This window comes from Anopheles coustani, chromosome 2, assembly GCF_943734705.1.
Source record: "Anopheles coustani chromosome 2, idAnoCousDA_361_x.2, whole genome shotgun sequence".
In the NCBI taxonomy this organism is placed as follows: Eukaryota; Metazoa; Arthropoda; class Insecta; order Diptera; family Culicidae; genus Anopheles; species Anopheles coustani.
Genome location: NC_071289.1, coordinates 24,055,459 through 24,081,599, shown reverse-complemented (window position 1 = coordinate 24,081,599; position 26,141 = coordinate 24,055,459). Strand labels below are relative to the sequence as shown.

The 26,141-nt window shown below is 42.3% G+C and overlaps 2 protein-coding genes across 2 annotated transcripts in view; both read left to right on the top strand.

Moving 5' to 3' along the window:
• The first annotated feature begins 1,373 nt into the window (after positions 1–1,373).
• On the top strand, positions 1,374–2,090 carry LOC131264122 (angiopoietin-4-like). Its single transcript, XM_058266411.1, has one exon. The coding sequence runs from the start codon at positions 1,374–1,376 to the stop codon at positions 2,088–2,090; it is 717 nt and encodes a 238-aa protein (XP_058122394.1).
• A 10,366-nt stretch (positions 2,091–12,456) lies between these two features.
• Positions 12,457–26,141, top strand: part of LOC131265330 (nephrin-like) — a 37,346-nt gene continuing 23,661 nt past the window's right edge. The window contains exons 1-3 of the mRNA XM_058267588.1: positions 12,457–12,556; positions 24,431–24,554; positions 24,657–24,771. Coding sequence (XP_058123571.1) covers positions 12,457–12,556; positions 24,431–24,554; positions 24,657–24,771 — 339 coding nt within the window. The remainder of the gene's footprint in view (positions 12,557–24,430; positions 24,555–24,656; positions 24,772–26,141) is intronic.

The window sequence follows — 26,141 nt, the reverse complement described above, 5'->3', positions numbered from 1 at the left end:
TTTTTTTTTGTTTATCACTGATAAGAACGATAAATTTTGGTCAACACACACCGGCCACAGTCATAATTGTTATATGCTGTAATTAACACTTGGGCAAACATGGACGCTTTACGCTGTTTACGAATCCGACACGTGCGTAACCCTTATTATAATACAAAACTCCCGGGTTGATTGCTTTGTGGTCGTTTGGTAGCGAGTTTGATGGTTTCAATTAAGTCGGGTGTGTTTTTGTACCAGAATATCGGGGTTTCTTTATCAACTTTGAATGATACATTTTCTAATCAAAAACCAATTACTTTTATCAATTAAAATTGATTAACCATGGTAAAAGTGCACTTTTTAAGCGCTACAATTAAAAACAGGATTTATTTAGAATCATATAAATTAACTTTATATTTTTTGGGATTTTAATCGGCTGTTCTCATATAGTTGTAGGTCTATGTGTAACTTTTGAATACTTTGCCTGATTTTAAAACAGATTTATATTTTTCCTAGTGTGAAAGTAACTGTACTTCCTTCCAGTTTGAAATCAAAACGAAGATCCGGGAAATACATTTTTGTTGTGCTATGCCTATAAATACTACTTACTTGATTACCTGAAATCATAATGCAACATTTCAGTTCAAACTTTTTTTTATTAAGATTAGCTATTTATAGTATCTATTTATCAGCCTTTGAATAGCTGCAGCAAAAAAAAAAACAAAAAACCTCTCCAACATTCAAACAAAAATGTAATACACTCTAAGAAGCCTTCAACAACCATGAAATATAGTATGAGTCGCTAACAAATCGCTCATTCTACTACAGGGCAACTTATTGTTAAAGATCGTTTGCATATAACAACACGGATGACACAACGCTGGAAAGCAAACAACCGAAGAAGATTGCCTTTTCCGTTTCAGGCTTCAGTCAGCTATTTTATTTTTATTTGACAAAAAATGTACCCATGGGTGTTTTACCATTTTGTCCATGAACGTACAACTTTGTGACGCAGTTGATGTTTTAGTCATTTTCACGATCATCTAGCAAAAACCTTTCGGCTTAAGTGGTATACATAGGTATAATGAATGGAGAGATTGTATTGGAAAAATTCAGACCGCAAACAATATCTTAAACAGTAAGTGTTGATTATCTTCGGCTCAACCTAACAACAACTACGTTAAAGGCACGTGCCAAACAAACAGGTCCAAGGGAACAAGGAGACTCGGGTATATAAAAAGGTTCGGATGACTGATGTTTTGCAGTCAGTAAAGTTGATAAACCGACAAGCTGTAAAGCGACTTCAAGTCATGCGTTGTAAGGTTCCATTCCTCGCCTTGGTTTTCGCCGTCTTTTGGTCGGCTGAGCCCACTTTGGCCACCATCGAATTACTGATGACTAAGGTCGACTACCTTCAGGGAAAGTTGGCCGAAATAGAACTCGGTATCAGGCAGTGGCAAGGTGTATGTCTGAGGAGTACGCTCGGGTCGTGTCAGGATGAGCCGACGAAAGTGTCCGGGAAATACCTGGTCCAACTTGGGCCGAACAAGAAGCCGTTCGAGGTGTTCTGCGAGCAGACCAGCTTCGGCGGCGGCTGGACGGTGGTTCAGCATCGCTTCAACGGTTTGGAAAACTTCTACCGGAACTGGACCGAGTATCGCGATGGCTTCGGCAGCCTCGGTGGCGAGTTCTGGCTCGGGCTGGAGCGTCTGTACGAGATTACGTCGCGGCGACCGCACGAGCTGATGGTGGAGGTGAAAGACTTCCAGGGAAACTACGGGTACGCGCTCTACAAGGAGTTCGAAATCGGCGCTGAAGTCGAGCAGTACCGGATGAAGAAGTTGGGCCTGCAGAGCGGCCCGGCCGGAGACGCGCTCCGGGTGAACCAGGGGCAGAAGTTCTCGACCGCCGATCGGGACAACGATGCCAACAGTAACTCCAACTGTGCCGTCGCCCTCAAAGCGGGCTGGTGGTTCTTCTCCTGCACCAACAGCAACCTTAATGGGCCATACAACAACACCACGGATGTGTGGAATGCGATGACCTGGTACCATTTTAAGAACGACAATCGCCCGTTGGCCTACTCGAGGATAATGATTCGCGCCGTTTAGGGAGACTTTCGGATATTCAACAAGAATCAACGTAGTATGGAGTTTTGATTTTATCAATTAATACTATTAAAGAGAGTCGTTATAGCCGAAGTTGAAGAATTGCAACTTTCGGTTATCTTTAACCGTCATACGCCTTCTGGACCATAAACCAACACTTTCAAAATCGATGTAAACGATTCATGTTTCATTCATTACCATTGTAATATTAGTGTGTAAGTGCCTAAGTTCCGTATAAAGAGAGGTCACAGTATACCATACAACGAGCCAGAAACCGTGGTCATATTTTTGACAGCTTGGTTGAATTTTTTTGCAACAAGCAACTGAGGCGTTTGATACATGTTCTGGTTGCAGGTGAGGAAGAGCAACAGACTTGATAACGTCCATAGCAAAGCGTCCAGCAAGATTCATATCCCATGACTGCGCACCGAAGAGCACTTTTGACTACTCAGGACATTATTTCACTAGACTTTCCGCGAGATCCTGGATTCAGAATTGCTATTTCGTTTCAGAGAATGCTGCGAAGATCTCCAACATAATGCAACTCTTCTCGAACTAACTGTCAAAAACCGAAAGTTGCTTTCGTTTAAACAACAACGGCTTCAACATCTCTTGTTTTGTAGGGAGGATCATAAATAAAGGATCATAAATAAAGTAAATGAACGGTTAGGAAAAATATTGTGTTTTGAAAACGAATCGCCATCTGAAAGGAATTGCTATTTGAGTAAAAACATACTCGTTTGTTAAGAAATGATTGCCTTTTTTAATATTTGCCAGCTTAGGATAAATATAAAAACAGGTTTGTTTTCAAAAAGGAACGATTCGGAGTTTAACACCACTTACCTATCGAAAGTTCTGTGTAAACAAAGTACTTTCAAGCTATGTTTCTTCCGAAGATCCACAATAACAAACATCAGAAATGGTTCAAAGAGAGAGAAAACGTTCTGCTTGTGGAGAAGAGCGTATAAATACGTTTCCACCAAATCAAAACAAGCAACCGAGCGTGCTGATTAGATTCGTGCGAAATCAAACAGCCTCTCGTTGGATAAATCTCCCATTTTCCAAAGTGCAAGCGGTTTGCTATCGATTGCGGAAAGAACTGCGGGACCACCTGTGGAAAAGTCACGTTACCGTTTGTGGAAAGATGTGGTGGCATCAGGCGTTCGTTAAACAATCGCGGCTCTTCATGATTGGACCTGATTGGCAGAAAAAATGGCGCTCTTTTGTGTGATTTCACCAAACAAGTCGATTATCCGTTCGCCGAGCGTTCCGAGGCGGGCCAACGGTGAGTCCTTCCACCACCCCGCGACCACCACCGGGTGAAGATAATCTTCGAATTATCAATCAATTTAATAATTCCTCGCATGTCGCCGCCCGAGAGTCCGTGCCTCTTCGCAGCACACGTGGGCATCGCTTCGGTTCGGTAAATAGAAGCACATTTGCGAGATTGCACGTACTCCGCCAGTGCATGGGTTCCTCCGCTACCCATCGAAAACCCAGGGAGCAAGTCCGTGCGCTCGCTCGGAGCAGACAATTTAAACACCCGAGCTCGGCCGTCCTTATCCCGCCTTGCTCGGAAAAGGTCACTAGAGGCTGGGAGGAAAAACTCCACATCAGCTCGATGGCCTCAACCCGTTGCACAACCAGGGGTGGTGATGGGGAGGTTGGCACGGAAGCTGGGAGGGGACAGATAAGCGACAAGAAAAATGTCTGTATACCTCCGTAAGCGCACCATAATAAACTGCATGCTAGTGATTGCATTCCCTTCGCCCTGCCTTGGAAATGACAGCGAGGGCCGTCTCGGGCCGTCCGGAAAACGCTTTTCCCTCGATCACTCGGTCGTCTGCTGCCACCGAAAGTCACCATTGCACCTTGGGAGTCGGTAGCCGGACAGACGTCCAGTTTCAACGAGAAGACTTGGGTTGGGCAGGATACGCCGGAGGAGTGACTTTCTTTTAAACGGGCGGACAGTTTTCCCCCCTGTGAGGAGTGCCGGAATGCATTTGGCATGCGGGTTCATTCGATCTGCATTCGTCCTAAGACCCCGTAGGCCAGATATTGAAGCGAGGATAAGATGGTTTTTCTTCTACCTCTTTCTCTCTCGTGTTCTGACTATTGCAACGTCATCCGGACAATAACAAGCTGGAAAAATAGGAAAAAAAAACCCCTCCCGTCTCGGCTCTAATACTCTTCGCGGGCCAGCAAACAATCCTTGGGAGGTCTACCGAGCACCGGATAATACAATCGGACAGTTTGGCAGGTTGCAGCTGGGGATTTCCGTTCCTTTCCTTCTTCCCGTTTCAGTCCCGCCTGCTTTCACTCTCTCTCCCTCCGTCTTCGTTAGCCCTGTTTTCCTCCGTCATGTCGCGGCACAAACAACTTCCGAAAAATGGCATCCGAATCGACTTTCGGACCGAACGGGTCGTTGAAGTATTGCACACGATCGCCGCGCTGGTGTTGGTGGTGGAAAGCGCAAGCGAATTATGGCACCGAAGGAATCGCAACGCGGACGTGACTTGGGAGTTGAATAAACCCTGGAGCGGATGGGGAAGGGTGGTGGAATCCACACGGGCTCGCGATTTTGTGTCCTCGAGGAACCCATTTTTCTCCGGCCGCGAGCTACGCGGGTTTTTCCGCTCCGGCGGTGGAAATGAAAAGCCTCGCCAAAAAAAAAAGAGAAGTAAAACAAATACGAAAACCCGTGCCTTCCGTTGCAAAGGAAAGCATCGTGAAAACGCTGATGCTTTTCCCCACCTCGCGAGCTGCCCCTTCCGCTGGATGTGGTGGAGTAGAATCGAAATGAAAAACAGATCACCGATCGCTCCCAGTGCAGTGGCGTCTCGATTGTGTCACACTCGCCCCGTTCGATGCATCCTTGCTTTCGTTCGGTTTTCCTTTATTTTCCTCGGGGTTTTCCCCAAAAACCCGACCGAATGCTGGAGGGCGCGATATGAGTTCAAAATTTCAATCACGTTCAATCGTTTGAAATAGTGTGTGTTTATGTGTATGTGGGTGCTTTTTTTCTTTCGATTCATCCCCCCTCCCCTCTCATAATTCCCCTCTTCTAGTGGTCAACCCTTTGCCAACCACCAAAATGCAGTAGTTGTTAGTGGTGGGCTGAATTTTCCTCTCGCTGCACCCATCTTGCTTTCTCTTGCTTCTCCTGAAATCGTCCCGGAAAATAGGGAACGGGTTAAAGGGGATTTTTCGTTTTGCTCGATCTTATTTTCTTTCCTTTTTTTCTATTTTTACCTCTCTCCCTTGGTGGTTTTCTCCTACGTGACTGATTGTGTGTGCGTTTTCCACCTTCACCATCACCGCCGGCTTGACCGACCGCTAGGGTCTAGGGTTTGCTGGAAATATTTATTAAATCTTTTCCACGCCAATGATCCATTAAATATCGGACAAAATTGGTCCGAAATGTTGTGGCCCACACTTCGAGTCGGCCGACTCGTGCGAGCTGGGATGGGAATCGAAGCGGAGGGAAAATGGGAAAATAAACCCCCTTCGATTCCTTTCGGGCTGAAAGCAACTCAATACACACACACACACCCTGACACACACATACCGCTCGTCTATTGAGCATCGGATGAATGAGTTGTTGCTACCTCTAGGGGGCTGTCCCTAATCGTGGGATGGTTTGGCTTTCTTTTCCTTTTTCTCCTTCCGCTGAAACTAGGTGGAAAATAGCTCACAAATGGTCTCGACCTACCCCATAAGGGAGTGAAAAGCGTTGGAAATGGTTTCAGTTTATTTCCTTCGTGCTGTTTTTTTTCTCCACTATGTTTTACGATGATTGCTTCTGTCGTCGGTTTTGGCGTCCCTTTCGGGGTTTTGGGGGGCTTTGATTTGAGGCTCGAAAGGCTCGGCTGCTCGAAATGGATCATGATTTTCTGGCCGATGAAAATCAAAGGAAACGCGATTCGCACTACCCCATTGCCATTGGTGGTCCCTTTGATGGTAGTTAATTATTGGTTACCATGATGAGCGAATGGTTATCAAACGTCGGGTGTGGAATGTTTATTTCCCGTGGAAGGTTGTCGAAAAAGGGCCCAGAAGGGATGCAATTTAACACGCGAGATTTTTTTTATCGAAATTTCAGAAGAGTTACAACATTGCTGTGGGCAGTTAATTTTTAGCCCAAAACAAAACGAAAGCGACAAGAATGTTAAACATTTGAAATCTGATAAAAATATTGATCAAAAATAGAAACAAAAAAAAAATATTGATCAAAAAATCGATGAAACTTCATTACTTTCGATCGAACGATTGCTCGTTTTAACATTATTGTTACGTTACTTGTTACATAATAAAATTGGTATGTTAAATACTATTGTGATACTATAATCAAAATCATTTGTTTTTATGCTGGAACGCAAAAAAATCGAAAAATCAAAAAATACAATCTTTTCATCTGTCATTGATGCACAAAAAGCATCAATTTTCTTTATTCTTCTTAATTTTCTGAAAATGTAATGTAACTTTAATTAAAACTAAATAGCAAATATAACTATGGTCCTACCACATCAATACAAACTATCAGATTGATAAGCAAAAACACTCAAAGTGTTTGGTTATAACACAACAATAAACAAACACTTTTTAATTTTTGTAAAGTAGTGTTATCAATAAAAAGGGAAAACATGCTCTCGGCAATGCGGTGAAGGTGATAATTTGATAAACAGCATTGTGATAAATATCTCACACCTTCTTTGTGTAGGTTATTGCTTCATTGGATAGGAAGTTTTTTTTTATCCTACGCCCAAACGTGCATCCATCCATCTATATTCGCATGGTTCAGTGATGAGCCGATTAAAAGATTAAAGAATGTAAGCTTGCACATTAACTCACTGAATCGTGAAGATGTGGATGGATTTTCCATCAATTCAAAATTATATTTAAAAAATTGGTACTATAATTTCTATCAGCATTTAGTTTTTTTGCACTTTGTTTATGAAACTTTTTTCCGATTAGTAGCAACTAAAATAAGTGTTTAAAAATGCAGCTCTTCATATATATATTCGAAAAATATCTTCATCAAAGCGTTAGAAGCTGCTTCTGGTACAAGCGTTTCAAATTTCTCTTAAAAATGCAACCAAACTGTTGATAACGTTAATCCTTCTGGGCTTCGGTTGGCGCCGCTTGAAACGGTTTTTCAGCGAATAATCTACCATCGGCCGGAAAACCCGCTGTGCGTTACGGGATTAGCCACAAAAAAAAAAAAAAACGGGCCGACACGGACGGGCGAAATGGGAGGAAAAAATAAATTACCACCACTTAAGTCGCAAACGGTGTGCGCCGTACGGTGGCTATTTCCGTGCACCGGATCGATAGGACCGGCTCGTCACCGGCATCTTGCCCGTTGTAATCCCGCGCCAATCCATGAGCACACGCCCGGGCGTGCGAAACAGAGCGGAACGGCCAACGTGAGGTCACGGGAAAAAAAAACGCGGACCATGATGGATTCTAAGCCTTGCACGAACTAATCGCCCGTGACGGCACGCAATGGACCGTCGAGCCGCGGACATCCGCTGTAGACCCAACCCCTTTCCGCCCTTCGCTCCCACCCCATTGAGCCGAGCGAATGGTAATTGATATGCCCGAAGGATGCACTTGTGCAGTTCGATTGTGGAATGGAAATTAATCCTTTGTCGTTGGGTTATTGAGGGCAGAGAAAAAGCGTTTTCGAAGCAGGCGATGGGGAAATGGGATGGTTAGTTACCGCTATTGTGATAGGTGGCGCTGCTTAAGTGTCATCCATTGGCGGAAGTTTGAACCGACAGCAAAAAAAAAAAAGATCCAGAGAATCGTGGGAAAGGTCTCAAATGGCTTTTGAAAACTTCCCTATCGTCTGACAGACATTAAACACGTTCATACTGGCGCCTTCTGAATAGTTACACATTTTCCCAGCACCCTTTCATATAGCAAAGCGGCCCTTAAGTTGACCAATCCCCCTTTATTGACCTTCGTTAGACCTTCGTTTTTCTCGCACCTCGGCCGTTCGTTATGATGTACAACCGTCCTTTGAACTTCGAACAGCCGCTGCAAAACCGTTCATACCAGGCAACTGTTTCCCTTCCGCATCGCTAAAGGAAAATTTATCTTGCGGTCACCGTCGTCGATGAATGGTGCCAATTTCCGGTCAGATGGGTCACGGGTTGGGTTCTCGAAATTGCCGGTAGCCTCCCGGATACGACCCGAACAATTCGAATGCAAACAGGTACCGATTTGGGAGAAGCGTCCAGAGACTCTTCTTCCGTGCATCGGATGGACCGCAATGGCCGATTAAACGAGTGCACCGGAAACGGAAACCGATTTGTTTGCCACGAAGGTGTGCTGGTGTCTGTACCTCGTATTCTCTGTCTACCGCTTCCGGACGCCACATTTATGGGTGTATGTGTGTGTGAGAGGATGGAAAACTCCCACGAAACGGGCGGCCGAATTGATGGCGGCCATTTGGAGCGAAAATGCGCTTTATTTTAATGCACCATAATGGTTGTTTCTCGGAAGATTCAACGGGAAAATTGTTGCTAGGTGAAAAATCTTGCACAGTTTTCCGAAGAGTATCCTCATTTTCCGAGGAAGGAAGAGTGCGAACTGACCAAAATTAATCGCGCACCAACTTTGGAATATCGTTCGTTTTTGAAAATTCTACAGATACCAATGAAAGGAAATTTTGCATTTCCTGCATTTGTATTGGTGATAAGAATGTTTAAACTGTAATGAGAAAATATGAAATTACGGATAAATTAAGTTAAATATTATGCAACATATGTTTGTGCTCGGTTCAGAGCTACGACGAAACTAATCAACTAGTAAACGAATAACATTTGATATAATTGAAAGAAAATATTTTTTATTGCAGTTGCTAACTTTATTGTACTAGTTCTTATATAATTAGAAAAGGAATTTAAAATGATTAAGCCACTCAAACCAGGGAAGTGTAGTTGACCCGTCAATTTAAAAGCAATCAGCTTGTTTCTTTTCTGTTGATATCATAGAATGCTTCACATAGAATTTTCGTCTCATAGTCAAATGGCAGTGAAATATATAACTTATTGTTCGTTTATTAACCATTATTTGTGCAACAGACAAGTAGTTTGTTGTATTATTTATGGTTTTCACTGTTTTATTCGAGAGAGAAAATAGAAATCATTCAATTGACTCTCAAAACCCCCACCGCGCTGTGTGGGGATGCATTTGCAATTATTTAATCAACTGCAGTTAACTAGCAAACCAATCATCAACAGGAACAATGGGTCAGTGGGCGTCCAAAGGCAGCCAAAGGACATTACATGGTTCAACATAATCAAACCTCTGCTCTGCTAACGATTGTCAAACATATGAGGATAATTACAAAAAAAAAAGTGGCATCAAAATGTCATGTATGGATTTATACGGTAACATGGCAGTGAGCGCCCTTTTCCGGTGCAATTCAACTGTACTCCTTTTGAGTTGATTTTTATATTTCCATCGTTCAAACGCACGGCTCTAATTGACATTTTACGGCTGCACCTCACACTCGTTTCCCGCCGCCCGCCGGGATGCACTTGCTGTGACGTTTATTCTTTGCTGTTGTCAATTTCACTCGTTTTTGGTTTTGCTATGCCTGTCTGTTTTGTTGTCAGCCGGTTTAATCAACACTGGCACAATTGTCGATCCCCGATCACTATTACCGAATTAACCCACGATGCTGCTGTGGCGTTCAGGATGTAGACGGCTCGATGTACAATTGTCAATCGCATTCGTCGATTGCTGTAATGCTGCACACTCTTCCCGAAGCGGCCCCCGGAAACTGAGGTTGGCTCGACAGTCACACACACACACATACATACACTCTCGCAGGCCACATCATACACATGGTCGATTTCGCATAATGAGCAAATTTTCAATTCATGAAAATAATGAAATAATGATTTAATGCGCACCGTACACATAATCAAGCTTTTGTCCGTCCGCTATCGTCCGCACGGGAAAGCTCGATGGCTGCGTTCACAGACCTCCCTTCCCCCCCTCACCTTCCGCCCTTCCGGCCCAATCAAGCTAACCGACTCGACGACAGCGCACCTTTCACCCCATCGTCGATGCAACCCCGTCGCAATGCATTTATTTCTTTTATTTCTGTTTCGTGTTTTTTATATTATTTTCCACTCCCCGCTACGTTCTCACAGCTGCTGCACACTGCCACTTTAGCCGAAGCCCCATCGGGTGTCGGAACACTTTTTGTTCCGCCTTGGATGAATCCTGGAGAGAGTAGAGTCCTTTATATTTTACATTATTTTAGTGCCATTCGCCTCAACGTGGCGTTCGGCCGTCCTGCAGTATATTATTGCAATCAAGCGTTGGTAGGCAATTGATATCGGTGTGCATGTAAATTAGTTTTGGATTAAAATATAATTTCACCCATAAATTGATGAAAAATCAACCGAACCGCAACAGCGGGAATGTTTTTTTTTTTAAATATGTTTGTATTACTCGAGACGTTAATTTATACATTAGAGAAATTTGCTGCAAATGCAAAACAACGTTAAAATACTTTGTCAACATCTTTTTTTATGAATTTTGCAGAACTAAACTTTAATTCAAATCATTAGATGTTTTTTGTAGTTGTTTTCTTTTATAAATAAAGTTTATATTACAAACTGGTGGCCTTCATCAAATGTATCAAATGAAATTGAACTATTCAAAACGTATATAGAAATATTTAATATTAAGTAAGGATTGAACTGAGTAAAACAATTCAAGCAAATAGTAAATATCAACTAAGCGAATGCACAGAATTGAGACCAAAAGGAAACACTGAAAACAAGAAGTAAGGATGGTACTGCGATGCACTAAATCAACACTCATGCTTCCGTCGGGATTGGTTCAACATCGATCAATTTTAAAGGCAAGTCTACCACGTACAATCGATATTTCAGCTACCGCATGGTACATTTCCGGTGAGAGACCCTTCATCTTGCCACTGGTAAGAATTGTGAAGGAAAGAAGACAAGGTCTGCATGGAGAGCTTTTGTGTTTTTTCCGTAATTAGGCAGGGCAACATGCGCTCCCTAGTTGGTATCAGGGATCTATGAAAAGCCACATCCGATATGCGTACGGCTACATCGCCACGTAATTAGTTTCTTCGACGATGGCGTGGAGGTTGGCATTATAACGTGGTTCAGGTTGCAATGTACAGCATGGTCTAGAGAGGCGAGGCCTCTATGGAAACTTACACGGTTTTAATTAAGATCAGCGTCTTGCATAAGGTTCGGTATTTTTAAAGGAGGCTGGATAAACAAAAACAGACATTCGGATGAAAAATTTGACGTTGAATGGTAAAGGTAGCCGGCAAGGCTTTCAAATAAAAAGAGCTGGGCTCATAGTTCATGTCGAAGGTAACACATTTCAATGCAAAGGTTCGTTCAGAAGAAGTTAATGAATGAAGGTAGTCATCCAACACTATCTGAACTCCAAAAAATTACAAATCATTCTGCTCACAATAGGAGTTTGCCTTGTAATCATTCAAACCAGCTTTTGTTCAACATGGTGTGGCTTTGGCGTTGGAATTATTGTATACATTACATTCTTCAGTTCACATTGCATTCTATAATAAACTCTATCATAAAGGTCCGCTGTTATCTATCGTAGAAATCTGCCATGAAAACGATAAATAGTTAATAAATTGTATAACTTAAATTGTTCTTCATACTGAACAGCTTTAAAACTAAATAATCCGTAAGAGAATCGTGGTTCTAGATTAAATCAATATACCACCTTATTAATAGAGATAATAATTTATTTCCGTTTTATGCTGTAAACCACCATGGAATAAAAACTAATAAAATTCAACCAACTTACCTCTTCTGATTCATGAACCGTGAAGCGATAGAAGCATGTGGTCAATTCATCGAACATTTCCTACTTCCATCCGGCAATCCATTTGCACAACATAACAAAGTGACCCAACGGTTAGATCTGAACGACTCGAAACAGAAAGATAAAATGCATGACATCCTTGCGTCTCCAACGAACTAAACTTTACGTCTCTCATTTCCAGGAAGGCCTGAACCTGCCGCTCGGAAAAGTACGGGTGGCAAACCATTTGAAGCTGCATCGATCGTGTGTTGCACGTGACGTTGGATCAAACACTCCATCCGCTTGCCCGATGGAGCATCATCACCGCGTGCCAGAGGTTGTGGAAAATATTGCACCATGGAACCATCATTATCGGCCACGTCCCGTTCGCAGTTCACTGTGGCATCGTTAGGGACGCCGAGTCATTGATTGAACTTGGACCGACGGTCTGTGATTGGGTGTATCAAGAAGAACGTCGTGACGTCACGAAGCAGGAAGTGCGAGGACTCGTCCAGGACCAGACCCAAACATGAGACTCGATGGTTTCGTCAACGCTGTCCTGTGCTGGAAATTGGTGATAATTATCAACGCGATTGATGGGAAATCGATGCACGAAAAAGACAAACACGGTAGGTAACCGTAGCAGCTGATGAGATTTCTTTATTCATGGCCAATCTGTCATTTGGAACCATCTAGAGTCATTCGTTATTTGTGAAACACTGATCATATCTGTGAAGAATAAATAACATTCATTCTTATTTTACATAGCTTTTAAATTCCTAAAGTTTCATTTTAATTTCTATCTTCGTTGGATTCATTTGATTCTTTGATTTCTAAAATTAAACACTAAATCTAAGTAGATATACATATTTAGCTGCATCTAAATAAAATGCTGTTTCTTACCCAACAGTGATCATTTTTTCATTTACTTGAACAGTAAGTTATCACCTTGAACAGTAAGTTCGAAATAAAAACTGTGCATGAACAAATTTTCCAGGTTTATTAGGTTGTGTTGGTTCCACTTGATTGCCACACAATCGTGTAATTAGAACGCCAAACGTTAGCACAAAAATTGAAGGTATCTGTTAAAGATGAAACTGGTCAAATATTACACGAAACTTCCAATGTCTTTGCCTAAAGAAATCACTTTTTTTAATCAATTTAAAAAAACGAGTTAAAATTTAGGGTTTTTTCTTTCGCCAACATATTACTTCAATTTTTCAGCTATCACTCATCAAAACATGAAATAGGGAACTTACAAATACGTTATAACTCTTACAGTTCATTAAAATATCACCCAGAATCTTTATCATTGCTGATCAATTTATTGAAATTGATACCAATACTCTACATATTCGAAATATTTACAGGAATACTGTTTGGACAAATCGATACTACTTTAATAATTTAAACAAAAGAAGGTTCATACGAATGACGCATTAAAATTATGTTTAATTAGAATGTCGCAGGTGTCATTTAAAAGCAGGATTCCCAACGCAGACCGGTCACTGGGCCTGCCCGCGAACCACCGACCGATGCCTCGTCCGCAAAGCTTCGGGGTCAAAGGCATAAGCAAACTTTCATGCACACCTCCTTCCACCACCACCGAAGCCGAACCCCTGCTCAGGATTCCCTCACTCCGATGATTATAAGATTATGCTCTTTCGGAAAATGTCTTTTCAAGTTAGGCCAAAGCTGGTTGTTTTCCCCAACCTGACCCTTGCACTCTTCACCCGCAACCCTGGCGTCACGAAGGACACAGCGGTTCACCTTTCCAGACGCTGGCACCACAAAAAGCAGGCCGTGGTCTGCTCACGTGGGGTGTCTGGTTGCGGTCTGTGCCTGGAACTGTGCCACCATAAAGTTGGTAAAATTAATGAACTCCTTGATGAGCTGGCTCCTGCTTGTTGCCCCCGGTGGTCCCCTCCTTCCGCTCTTTCCCCTGGGTGTATCCATTACAGACCGGGTGTCTCAGTTGCCATCAGTCGACAAAAGGCAAAAGACAATGGACCGACTGGGAGGGAGGTTGAGGGGACTGACTCAGATAGCCAAGAGGCATAAAGTCACCGCAGAAGCGAAACTTTTCCAAAGAAGCAACTCCCACCGTCTCCAGTCCCCGCAGTGTTCCCGCGTCCAAGAAGCCCTTTGGAACGAGGGGCCTAAGTTTAGGCACGCAATTTTTCTTCCTGAGCTAGTTTCTATACGCTGGACAAGAGAATAAAATAAAACACCACTCTGGGAGAGAAACGGACGATTGACGGAGCTAAATACAGAAACTCAAGCTTCGCACAGTGCGGTAAAGAAAAGAGGCGACTCTTTTCTTCAGCCTCTTATTTTGGGAACCGAAGCTGTCAGCTAGTTCCTTCAATTTACTTGCTACTGACGTTTGGTTTGTTTGATCTTCATAATTCTTCGAAGGTCCCCTCCATCCCTAGTACAGTGCGGTGAACGGAAGCAAAAAAGCCGCCCGCTTCGTCTTTCCCGGGTAAATATCATATTGGCTCGCACACAGGTGCGGTGGGTTCGTCTCATTTCACACCATAACATCGATCCCTTTCACTGGAAATGGGTGGTACCATGTTGCGTAATTAAACTTCCAATAAACTTCATTCCACCCGCCGCTGCCGCATCCATTACATCGTGGTATTCCTTCAGCAGCCGAAGACGATCTTCTTCGGTTGTTTTGTGGTAATGGCGGCTTTCCGGTGTGTGTTTTTCCGTGCCGATTTCATCGCCTCTACGAGTTCACCGATTCGCCTGAAATCTTTGGCGAACAATGTCATCCTTACATCGGGGCACGCACAACATCAGTCGCTCGCCAGGTTTCCATCGACACGCGATTACTCTCAACATCATGAGGCGTTCCACAGACGCTCGTGTGGGGCGAAATTAAAGTACACCTGCGCTTCGAGTTTTCGCACGATCTGCCACATATCCCGGTAGATAAATCACACACGACAAATTAATCTCTTGCTGTAATCACATCCTTCCATACCGCGAAGCCGGTGGTGTACGTTTTGATCCACAATTTAGTGGATTTGGTTGCCATAGGCTTTTTGGTAGGTCTAAAGGACTTATTTTCGTTGAGATTAGGTTTTTATAAAACGGTTCATCGAATATGGTAAAAGAAGCCACATTTTAAGCCTACACGGTAATGTTAAGAAGCAAAAATTACATTTTCACACATTTTTTGGAGTGTTCTTTCTTTCAGACAGGTGTAAAAATTTACAGATTACAAAATGTGTAGCAATACAAGAACAATGAGTTTGTTGGATATGTGTGCCCTTCTTAATCCACTTTGATTAACTCAAGCACGTTTTTTGGGGTTTCTTCTCGTTCAGTCAGTCTATTGTTCAATAAATGTTTCCAATTCAGCTTTTCAAACACCGGGCAATTGAGAGTGTTCGTTAACAAAATACTGTTAGTTATTATTGTTATTTTGCTAATAACTCAAAATTTACTATTCGAAGCAATTTTCAAACAATCTTAACATCCGCTTTTAAACCAACCTTTAAGCAGTGATAGAAACGGAAAGTTTGGATACAAGTAATTTAAGCCATTATGATACAAGTAGTTTTAGCCATTGTGTGATGACGATGGATTTTTATGTCATTTGTTTAAATTACATTCATAAAAAGCAACTACAAATGAACTTATATTGAAAAATTTGAAATTTATCAGATTTATGAAATAACTTGTTTCTGTTATATGAGATTCTCGAGACATAAAAATTATGGAAAATTGAAACAACATTTCTATCAATCAATATATCATTTTTGACTACTACTTAATCATAGTAGGCGAGATTTTTCACCCATATCTACCCATAGATATCCACGAGTCCATTTTCAAAAAACTAATTTAATAGAACTATAACAGTAAGATTATAATAAAATAAAAATAAAAAATAAAATAAAATAACAGGGGTGCACTGCTATCCGGCTCAAATATAAGCAAGATTGAATGTGTCCAGGATGATCCACTTTGCAATGCTTATCCATTAATACTAGTTCTCTAGAAATATTCAATATACTCCACCAACCAGTGTATTTTTCGTAAATAATTGCCGTTCGCCTGATATGACAGTGCGTTTCCACAAAAAAACCGAATCTCAAATCCTTTTGCAAACGCCAATGTAGATTGTTTCTGTAGTAGAGATTTTCTCTGTTTCTCGGAACTGTGTTTCGCAAATCAAAATGAGTTTCGTTGGAATCGTGCAACACGCTTCCCGGGCGTGGAACAGACGTTCCACACGAGGAGCGCGTGCGAGACGATGGCATCTTTTCTTGAACGTAACGCGTGACAAACTTTCTCCTTTAACCACGCGAAGCAAAGATCGGAGATACGATGCAGGGGGAGTAACTTTCTTTAGGTCGGATGGCTCGACGGGAGCCAACATGACAAACTCAACGGTGCCTCGTGGGGTAAGCGGGTTCACCGGAGCAATCGCACAAGAAACACTCAAGATGTTTGCGTTAATGCGTCGCATGTATGCGCCAAATGTGTGCCGTTTTGAGCCCGGACGCAATCTTCGCAGTCGCAGTCAGAATTTATTACCGTCTAAAAGGTATATGCCCCCCCAGCGAAGTCGGTTCCGTGGAACACGTTAGTCTGTGCATTTGTGTGTGTGTCGTGACCTTCAACACACATGCCTTGAGTTTTACTTTGGATCCCGATCTTCTTCAACTCGCAGCCTGCGGGCGTTTGGCAATGATATCTTAATAAGCCCAATTGGCAAGACGGATGATTAAGACTGATAAAAGTTGAATCGGTGCACGCGTTTTCCCTAGCAAGAATAACATTGTTGAAAACTGAGATTCCACTACGATTTTCATGATGGCCAACATTACAATGCACATGAAAGACTGACGATTTCCGAAAAGCAAAAAAAAGTAAAGTTAAAATCAGAGAATACAAAATGTTGATGACTTCGGACTCGATCTCTCGATATTTTTCTCGTATACTTAAAATTGAGTAGAACAAGTTGATGTCCCAAACACATTTGGAGACCAATGCGCGTAAAAATCGAAATCTAAAATTAACATAAAAGTACCTTAATTTTGGGGCACATCAATTTTCCCTCTAAATTTCTAGAACGTTATCCCCATCGCTTTAAAATCAGTCCCGTATGGAAGAATGACTTTAACCGTTATCGTGAACACAGTAAACACGGTCAGAGTCCATTGGCATTGGCATCGTTGGACGGTGGTTTTCCAAAAATGGCTGGCTCTATCATTATGACAGTAACCACGGAATAATTAATGTGGACTCGGCCAGTCAGCCTTCGGCTTCATCAAATTCCAATGTCCAAGCTCCTAATCCGTGGTGTCGTAAACGTAATCGATGGTGCCAGATGGAAGGGAAAAATGGGATTTGCTTCCTATTTTACATCACCGGAAGAAGCAGACTGGAAGAATAATAAAATCATTCCGTTCCGATGGTTTGGCTTCGGGTGCTGAAAATCGCATTTCTGCAGCATGCGTTTTCCGGGTTCGAGACCGATTTTCCCGGTTTCCGGCTACGCTTTCCCGATGAGCAACGCTGGACCACTTCCGGGGCTAGCCACACTCGACCGGGCGGATGATGATGATGATAAACGATCGGTCGGAGTCTGTGTTGTGTGCGTCTTCCTGGACCAGTTTCACCCGCTGACCTGCCGTGCGTGGTGGACGCGTCGCTCAAATTTGCCACCGAATGATCTGCTCGTTATGATGGCCACTGCTCCCCGCCGAAACGCCATCGGTTTACCAGCCGTGTCGGTGGAGTTTTACGAGGTAACAATTAATCACTCTCGCGGTTGACGCTCCACCCGGGTGGGCCTTCGAAGTGTCGCGTTGCCGTGCCTTTGCCAGCTACCGTACCAGCTTACTTACTTGAACAGATTGCCGGGTTGCCGGGCTGCAGGTGCTTCTTCCATAGCTTTCCACGCCAAACATGCTACCATTCCGATGGCACACTATAATTGAAATGCCACGCGACGTTAATTTCTCCAGGCACGTTCCATTCTACCCGTGAAGAGGGCCGTAATGACACAAAGCTTCATCCGGCTTCATCCAGGAGTCAGCAAGTGTCGGAACTTTCGGCTTTCATTGTAAAAATAATCCCACGAATGTTAAAGTCGGTTAATTTTCTCCTTATCGTTGCTAGAAGGTACGAAATATCTTCCTTGACGCTATCGGATTATCACTACCTGTCCTGTAGTATTATGACATCGGTTTTTTTTAACAAACGCAATTAATGATACCATTAGTTTAAAAAAAGGTTGGTTTTATTCAATCAACGGAATTCAATGGGAATTACAATAGTTATACGATCGTTCATCGAATGCCCCAACTCAATATCTTTCAAACGATTCGTTTAACACATTTTGTACAGCTGCTTCTTACCTAAATTCCTTCTTAAACGAACTTTAGGTAAATTGAACCTTATGAAATACATACTCAATAGATTAAATAGATCAAAACAAGAATTTTCAATCTAAGATCAATGAATTGTTGGAACAGCTTAAAAAAGTTAGCAGATTGATGCAAAAAAAAAACTTAAAATAGTACCGATCCATGGTATAACATTCTTAGTTAACATTCATCTAAACAAAAATTTTCTTTGTATGCACCGGTAAAGTAATTCGCTCCTAAAAATTAAAGAAAATTCCAAAATTAACAGAATAGTACGGTCGTGCACACCTCACACCAGGGTCCATATTGAAGTCATTTCCTAGTGGCCGAATCCAAGGTACTGAAAATAATAAAAACGTCAAACCAATTTAGAATTGCAAAAGTAAAGAGTGATTGACTCATTCGAAAAAGCGAAAACATTCCTCATGACTTGTACCATGTACATTGTATCTTCGAGGTATGACTACGTGAAAAATACCTCAAGATCTTGCACTACAATATTTTTGCTGTCCGTTATTAGTCCGTAGAGCTCACAGTGTTAATCACTATAGGGTATACATAACTCTTCAAACACAAATATATTTAAAAAAACATCCCTTCTCTCTGTGTATGAGTCTACCAACGTAAACTGGAAGAAGCATCCTGCAAACATGCGGAAAAGCAGCTTCCAAAGAGGACAAAGCAATGGCGGGCCATTCAGTGATCGAAAACTGAATAAATCATTTCGAATCAGTATGCAGTACCGTTTTGGTGAAAAATTTAAATTCGATAGTTCGCGGAAAATAATAACACACCCACTGCACCACTTCCCGTGACCTACTTCTGTTAACCGGTACACGAACTGTTTATCATTACCAAGGGTTGTCTGTGTGTACAAATGGCCGCTGGCCGACGGTGACACAGAGAGAAGGTGAAAGAGGAGCTTCATTGTTCGATGACAGACCAACAGAAACAAATATTATTGAGACCTCAAACAACACAACACACAAGGAGGAATTTCCCGAGCACGCGATTCGTCTTTATGTTCGTTTATTTTTAATTTTATTTTCACAAGCGTTAATGAATTATGATTGAAATAGTGGGGCACCGCTGAGAATTACCCGAGGACATAAAGTCTACGGTACTGCCCGAAACTCCGCCTCGTTTGGGCTGCTTCACCATATGACAGCACCTCTGGAAAACTCTGCTCCATTCGCCTCCGGAACTGAACCGATCGCTGGAGCGTAATGGACGCGACCCCGGTGGGGTTAATCATTGATCAAAAATTAAAATCTCCGAAACGATGTTCTGCTCGGGAGAATTTTATTGTACACGCACTTCGCCGGTATCATCATCATCATCATCATCATCATCATTATGAATTTTATTGTTTTTGGGAAAATTGCAGTCTCACCGAGAACGATTTTTACGCCACCAAATGAAGCGTATATTAGGTACAACTTTTCTACATCGAAAGTTATACGACTTTATGCCTGCACTTAATAAATTTTTAAATTGTGAGTTGTTTTATTTTTTATTTAAAGTATGTATCCTATTTATAAACTCATACTATTTCTGAGTTTTCAATCCACATTTCGACTGATTTTGTTTTGTCAGATTGCCGCCCTACAAGATTGCATCTCGTTCACGGATCATCATTCTCGTGTATGCCATTCCACTCCAGTCGTGATGGGACGCCGACCAATACATGGCTTCCAGATCATCAGTCGTATTTTGATAACGGCCATTCAGGTTCGAAGCACCGCAGTCCTTGTACCACCAGGCCCCGTGGCGATCCGCCGCACAATTCACACCCTTCCAGGAATCGTTGTCGAGATCGTGGGAGGAAAATTTTTGTCCCACGTTGTACCGCAGCGCGTCCCCCGCGTCTCCATCGTAGGTTCCGAGCAGTTTCAGCGGAAAACGCTCACTTTCGCTGCCAATCTGGAACGCCGTGTAGCGTGCGTAGCGGTAGTTTCCTTGGAAGTCTTTTACTTCCACCAGCAGCTCGTGGGGACGTTGTGCCGTCAGCTTATGCAGATGGTCCAGTCCGAGCCAAAACTCATCTCCGGCGTTACCGAATCCACGACGATACTCGAACCACTTCCGGAAGAAGTTCACCCGCCCGTTCTGGCGCTGCTGAACCACTGTCCAGCCTCCTCCGAATTTACTCTGCTCGCAGTACACCTCGAACACGTCCGCACTGCGTTCGATCTGAATCAGATACTGGCCTGTTACCTTAGAAGGCTCCGCGGCGCAAGACCCGAAGGGTCCTCTCTTTCGTGCTTCGTGCAGCTCGCGCACGGTTTCCTTTAGAGCCGTTTGCCCTTCGAGCGCTTTCTGGATGTTCTTTTTTAGCCACTGGCCCTCGTCTTGCAACTTCCTAAGGTCGGCGTGCAGTTTTCCAATCTGCGATTGGCACTTTACGATTTTTCCATCACTCTCCCGGACGCTTTCTTTTATTTCGGACAGCGTACTCTGCAGGAAGTACAGCATGGTCATGACGGGGTCCGAATTGGCCGCAGCAGGTTTGGCTGACCAAATCAAGATACAACATAGGCTGATACCGATCGAGTATACCAGCACACCCATGATTTTCAGGAGAACTGATCGCTGGCGTTGAACAACTTGTTTACTGCGGCGCACGATCGACTGGACTGACGAAGACAACACACTGCGTACATTTCTTTTATACACCCTGCGAGACACTTAGGTCCGACACTTTGGTCGTTTGTGTTTTGTTTGTAACTGAAAACTGAATCCACATCCCACATGCATAGGGCAATGGACAGCACATGTGTTCACTCAATTAAGAGCTCGTCTGGGGGAATCCCCAACATGTGTTGAACTTGAATTGGCGATAGCGTTGCATACGCTTTGTGCCGTCACTAACAAAGTCACTGCAAGAAATACGACACCGCAACGTGTGAGAATTCAAACTTATCACGTGTATCAAATTATTCATATTTTGCATGTTTGAATTATCGATGTCAATTTGCTTACGGTTTTCTAAATATTGTCTTGTAGATCCTGCAAGAATTATTATAGAATTGTCTTACTTGTGCCATATTTCTAAACAAAAAAAAACCAGTCAAAAACTTAAAGGGCAGCAAATTCAATTGAAGTTTTTTGAAGTTTTGAAGTGTTATAAATATAAATTTAAATCAACTTACATTCAGGAAACTTGTTGAACAGCATTTCGAACACCTTTGATGTAGATGACCACCGTCGATCGAACTACATGATGTTCTTTTAGATGTAAGTTCCAATTATTTAGAATTTCTCCAACCTCAGCATGATGTAGCTGAAAAAGCTATCCCAAAGCAACTAAACACAGAGCCGCGGTTGGATCTACAGGTTAGAAAAATGTATATAAGAAAATTAGCAATAAGAACTGTGTTGTCAAATATTACAAAGCGAATCGTTCGGTTTGCAAAAATTATGCTGATCACACGCTCAGTACGAAGTTCGTGTTGGACTTGCAATCACATTAGTGCAGTTGCGCCAGTTGCGAAGCAGTTGTTTCTTCACTTTGCAAACGGCTGCTCTTCCCTTCCAACGCAAAGAGAAGCACATCTGTGCGTATCGGTTTGCTTCTGATTTTTATTATTTTTTCTTCGCACTCCACGCTTTCCGATAGAACCAAGATAGGTTCCAGTTGATTATAGTGGATCTGCATCACGGATGTTTTCATATGCCGTTCGTTCCACGGCAATATTTTCGAACAAACATACAAACTCACACACACACTTAATAACATCGTGCCCGGAGTACACCCTTCGTTGGAGCGCTGAGTCTTCCTTGCTCCACCGTCATGCAGTGAGATGCATGAAAATGAAACATAACCGAAACAACAAACAGCAAAGTTCGGGCCGTGCGCATCCGCTGCATCGCAATAGTTTTCCCGAGCCGCGCTGAGCATACAAGAAAATGGAAAAGTCGCACTGGAAGCTCGGAGGGCCCTATCGCAACTAGCACTGGTAAAGACAATAAACAAAAAACATAAACACAGAAATGAACCAGCAAAAATGGTTCGCGAAATAAAAAACCCTCCAAACGTTCCTACCAAATCACGGGCCATCCGGCGACCGGGGAATGCTTGGAATGCCGGGTGAAAATTATCAACCCAAACACAGGACGACAACATAAATCTTCACCCGCATCCACATCCAATGCGCGATGGTTCGAACGCAGAGCGTGGAATTGTCTTCTTTTGACGCCGACACTATCAAACTTCTTGCCCGGTGCGGTTGTTGGTGGTTTGGCCACATGGTTGCAAATTAAAAACTGTCAACGGGCTGGCAATGACGAAGGCTGGGCGCCCCTAAACCGACCGCTATTCATCATCGTGTGGTTGGTCGTTGCATCGTAGTTGGATAATTTTTCAGTATGGGTTTTGTTAAATTATTTGGAGTCCGTTTTATATTCGCGACTTGAAAATCGAATCTAAATGAATCTTGGGTTTAAACAGAACGTTTTTGGCACGGAAATCTATTTAATATTCAAAAAAGCTCTGATCTTGCTGGACACGTACAAACTAACATTGACAAAACTACGCCTATTGAAATGCACCTGTTGAAATGGGTTACGATTTTATTTTACTTCATTCGATTTTTTTGTAAACTTCACAAAGATAGTTTCGATCGAAATATCGTTTTGAAAATAAGGCTTTTGGCATTTAAACTTTGGAATAGTATTAGGGAAAATTGTAATTGAATCTACATTTTTTTCTTAATAAACATGTATTTCAATTTAAATTACAATTTTATGAATATTGAAATATGAAATATAATGGTAAGTGTAATGAACGTTTTAACTTTAACTTGAGAACTACTAGAACGCTTAATCCGTGTCTAAACAAATTGTTTAGTTCAAAATACACTTTATTTTATCAGGCCAATTTACAAGCAATCGCTTATACTATTTCTTTATGGAACAAGTGAGAACCTTTTAAAGGCCCCCTTTAAATACCGAAACGACTTTTGCATCTCGAATCTTTGACATATAGACTAAACACTGTGTAAATGTAGATATTTGTATTCTAAATATGCTGCAAATCATAAAGCCCAATATAGCATTGAGTTTATGTGGTGTTGTCCGAGATTTTACATAATCCCCACAGTAGACAGCACAAATAAAGCGAAAGACAATACTGATCAATCATTCAATTGTGTACATCGAGGGTGGAATATGCTCTAACAAATCACTGACTCGCAATGGTTTCCATTGCTCTTTGTTTCCGTTGGCCTACATGAAAGGGCTACACTAAACCCAATTGCGGCTAGGGGCACAGCGAGCCCCAAAATCCAGCGTCATTCGGCCAGCGCGTCAAGAGCGGGATTGATCCGGACGTTGGCATGCCAAAGAAAATTAGATTACTGTCAGCGCCAAATGCTTTATCTGTTCCATTTGCGCCTTTCGTCGGTATTTTAGTGCCTTGTGTAGGAGCGGTCTGATTGGTGTCTACCGGCGTCGGACGCGGAAATGTGAAGCTGGCAAAGGAAAAACGTATTCCACCGATGCGAGAAACCACCACCGATTGGAAAACGCATCGAAATCGAATAGTGGCGCATTGAGCACGGTGTGCGTGTCTGCTGTTTGCGGGATCATCAGATATCTCATCCGTGGTTTACGGTGAATCTCTGATTTTTGTTCTCACCAGCTCCATAGCCTTCGGGGAAGGAAAAACCCATCGGTATCGCGGCGTACACCTGAGGCATATGCAAACCAGAGGCGTAAAAAGGAAGAGACGAATGACACGATGAACTGAAATCTGCAGTTGGCACTGCTCAGATGATCTAGTAGTTTTGCTTTCCGTTTTCCACCAAAAAAAAAGGTTTTTGCTGCTTTAGAAATATTTGTCAATAGTTTCCAAGTCGTTTTTTACTATGTCTACTCCAGTCAGTAATCGATTTTTCGTTTCACTTAATTTGGGATACTCTCCCTGGCGATACGCAGCAAATATAAAAAGCTATCAAGTTTTTTTAAATTTATTTTTCCATGTTTCAAATTCGTAGTTCAAACAAGAATGAAAAGTTTAACTTAAATTTCTTTTTTATTAGCAACAGTAAAAAATATACCGATGTAGCATTCGTATTCATGGCCGTTGCATTTTCTTTCTTCCTGCAGATGTCTTCAGCGTGGAGGGAGTCGAAGGACGAAGCATTGAGCTACAGTGCCCCATCACGGTGCCCCTGTCCCAGGTCTACATGGTGCTGTGGTTTAAGGATAACGCCGGCATTCCTTTGTACAGGTAGGCCGATCCTGCCTTCACTCACTTAGTGGTTTATTATTTCTTTAACATTGTTCCTTTACGATCTCTGCTTTCCCCGCTCGGTTTGGTTCGAATGAAAAGCGTCGATGTTCGTGACAAAATTTCCCGCCAGCCGGCTCACTGGTCGGCCCCGGAAGTGTTTGGATCACGCGCCCGCTTCAATATTGATAAATCGCCAGCGTCGCTGCTCATAAAGGTAAGTTAGGCGATTTAATTAATACGTACGTGGGGTTTGGCGTTAACTTGAGAAAATAATATGTAAATGTACAACAACAACTGGTAGTTTTCAATGTACCAACAAACATACGCATGATATTGAAATCTAACAACCTAGGAAAATCGAAAGAGATTTTGTTTTGAGAAGCAACATTTTGAAGTAAATCATTCTAATGTCAGCCTAACTTTGCTACTTTGTTTGGTTAGTTTTGGAGAAGAAAAAGTTTAACTTTTTGTTCAATCCTGATCTGCTCGTCTCTGTTTAAGAAATGATTAAAATAAAAGGAACTATTCTCTCATGCACATCTAACTAAACTCAAATAACCATCAAAAGTTATCTAATAATAAAATTTACTTTTGTCTAAAATTATCTAACACTGCTATAAAAGTTATCCATTACTATTACTACTATCTAATGCTGCTACTCAAAAAAAAACAATGTTGTTTTACAATATACACATCTAGTTTTTAACTATGACGTTATTATGTTAATTTAGAAAATAAAAGGATAACTATATCCTTCTACAATGTCCAGACGTTGTTTAAAGCGTCGACGTCACGTGATTCGTTTATGTAACATAGAAAATTACTCCGTTAAGTGTAAAGTGCATCGACTAATCGTCGTTCAAGCGAACGTCAGGCTAAAAACAGAAAGCCCTGCACCTAAACACACGCTGGCCTCGCTTTTGAGAAGTACTATTTTAACAGTTTGGAAGCAAGCCGCACTACCCACGGAACATTGTTAAAAATATCCTGTTAGAGTGACTCATGAACGTTACCGACTGCTGTTTGCTTCCTACACGCTTAATCGTCGAACGTGCTGGACCATTTCAGACGCGTGTATGCTTATTTCCTTCCTCTACCAGACCAATAATTTACTACAGATTGCTCACACCATTCGCAATTGCTGTAAGATTGTTGCCAAAAGCACGAAGGTTGGAAAAATTGAGTAAGAAATGAATGAGTTGGTAGCTTGGGACCATGAAAAGCACGTACGTTTTCTTGACACGCACGCTGGTTTATGTTTGAGCGTTTTTGCCAAGACCCAAGCATATGGGTTTATGCCACATTAAACATACTACAAGAAGTTGTTAAATTAATAAACAAAACAGTGGAAAGCCAAATTCATTACGCTACAAATGGATATTGAAATTTTATGTCACAGCGCCAGCTCGTGCCGTGGCGTTGTTTGTGGAAATTGGTTGACCGAGCCCCCTTTGCTCTCTTCCCCTCCCCCTCCTCCTCTCCCTCTCCCTCCTACCCTCCTTCCTGCTCACGTGATACACATATGCGCTGAATAACGTATTCATATTGCAAAGCCCACGGTCCACCGAAGCGCAAGGTTTTTCT

Bases quoted from the DNA above. Each gene is read 5' to 3' on its own strand.
- LOC131264122 (XM_058266411.1), top strand. From the start codon at position 1,374: ATGACTAAGGTCGACTACCTTCAGGGAAAGTTGGCCGAAATAGAACTC.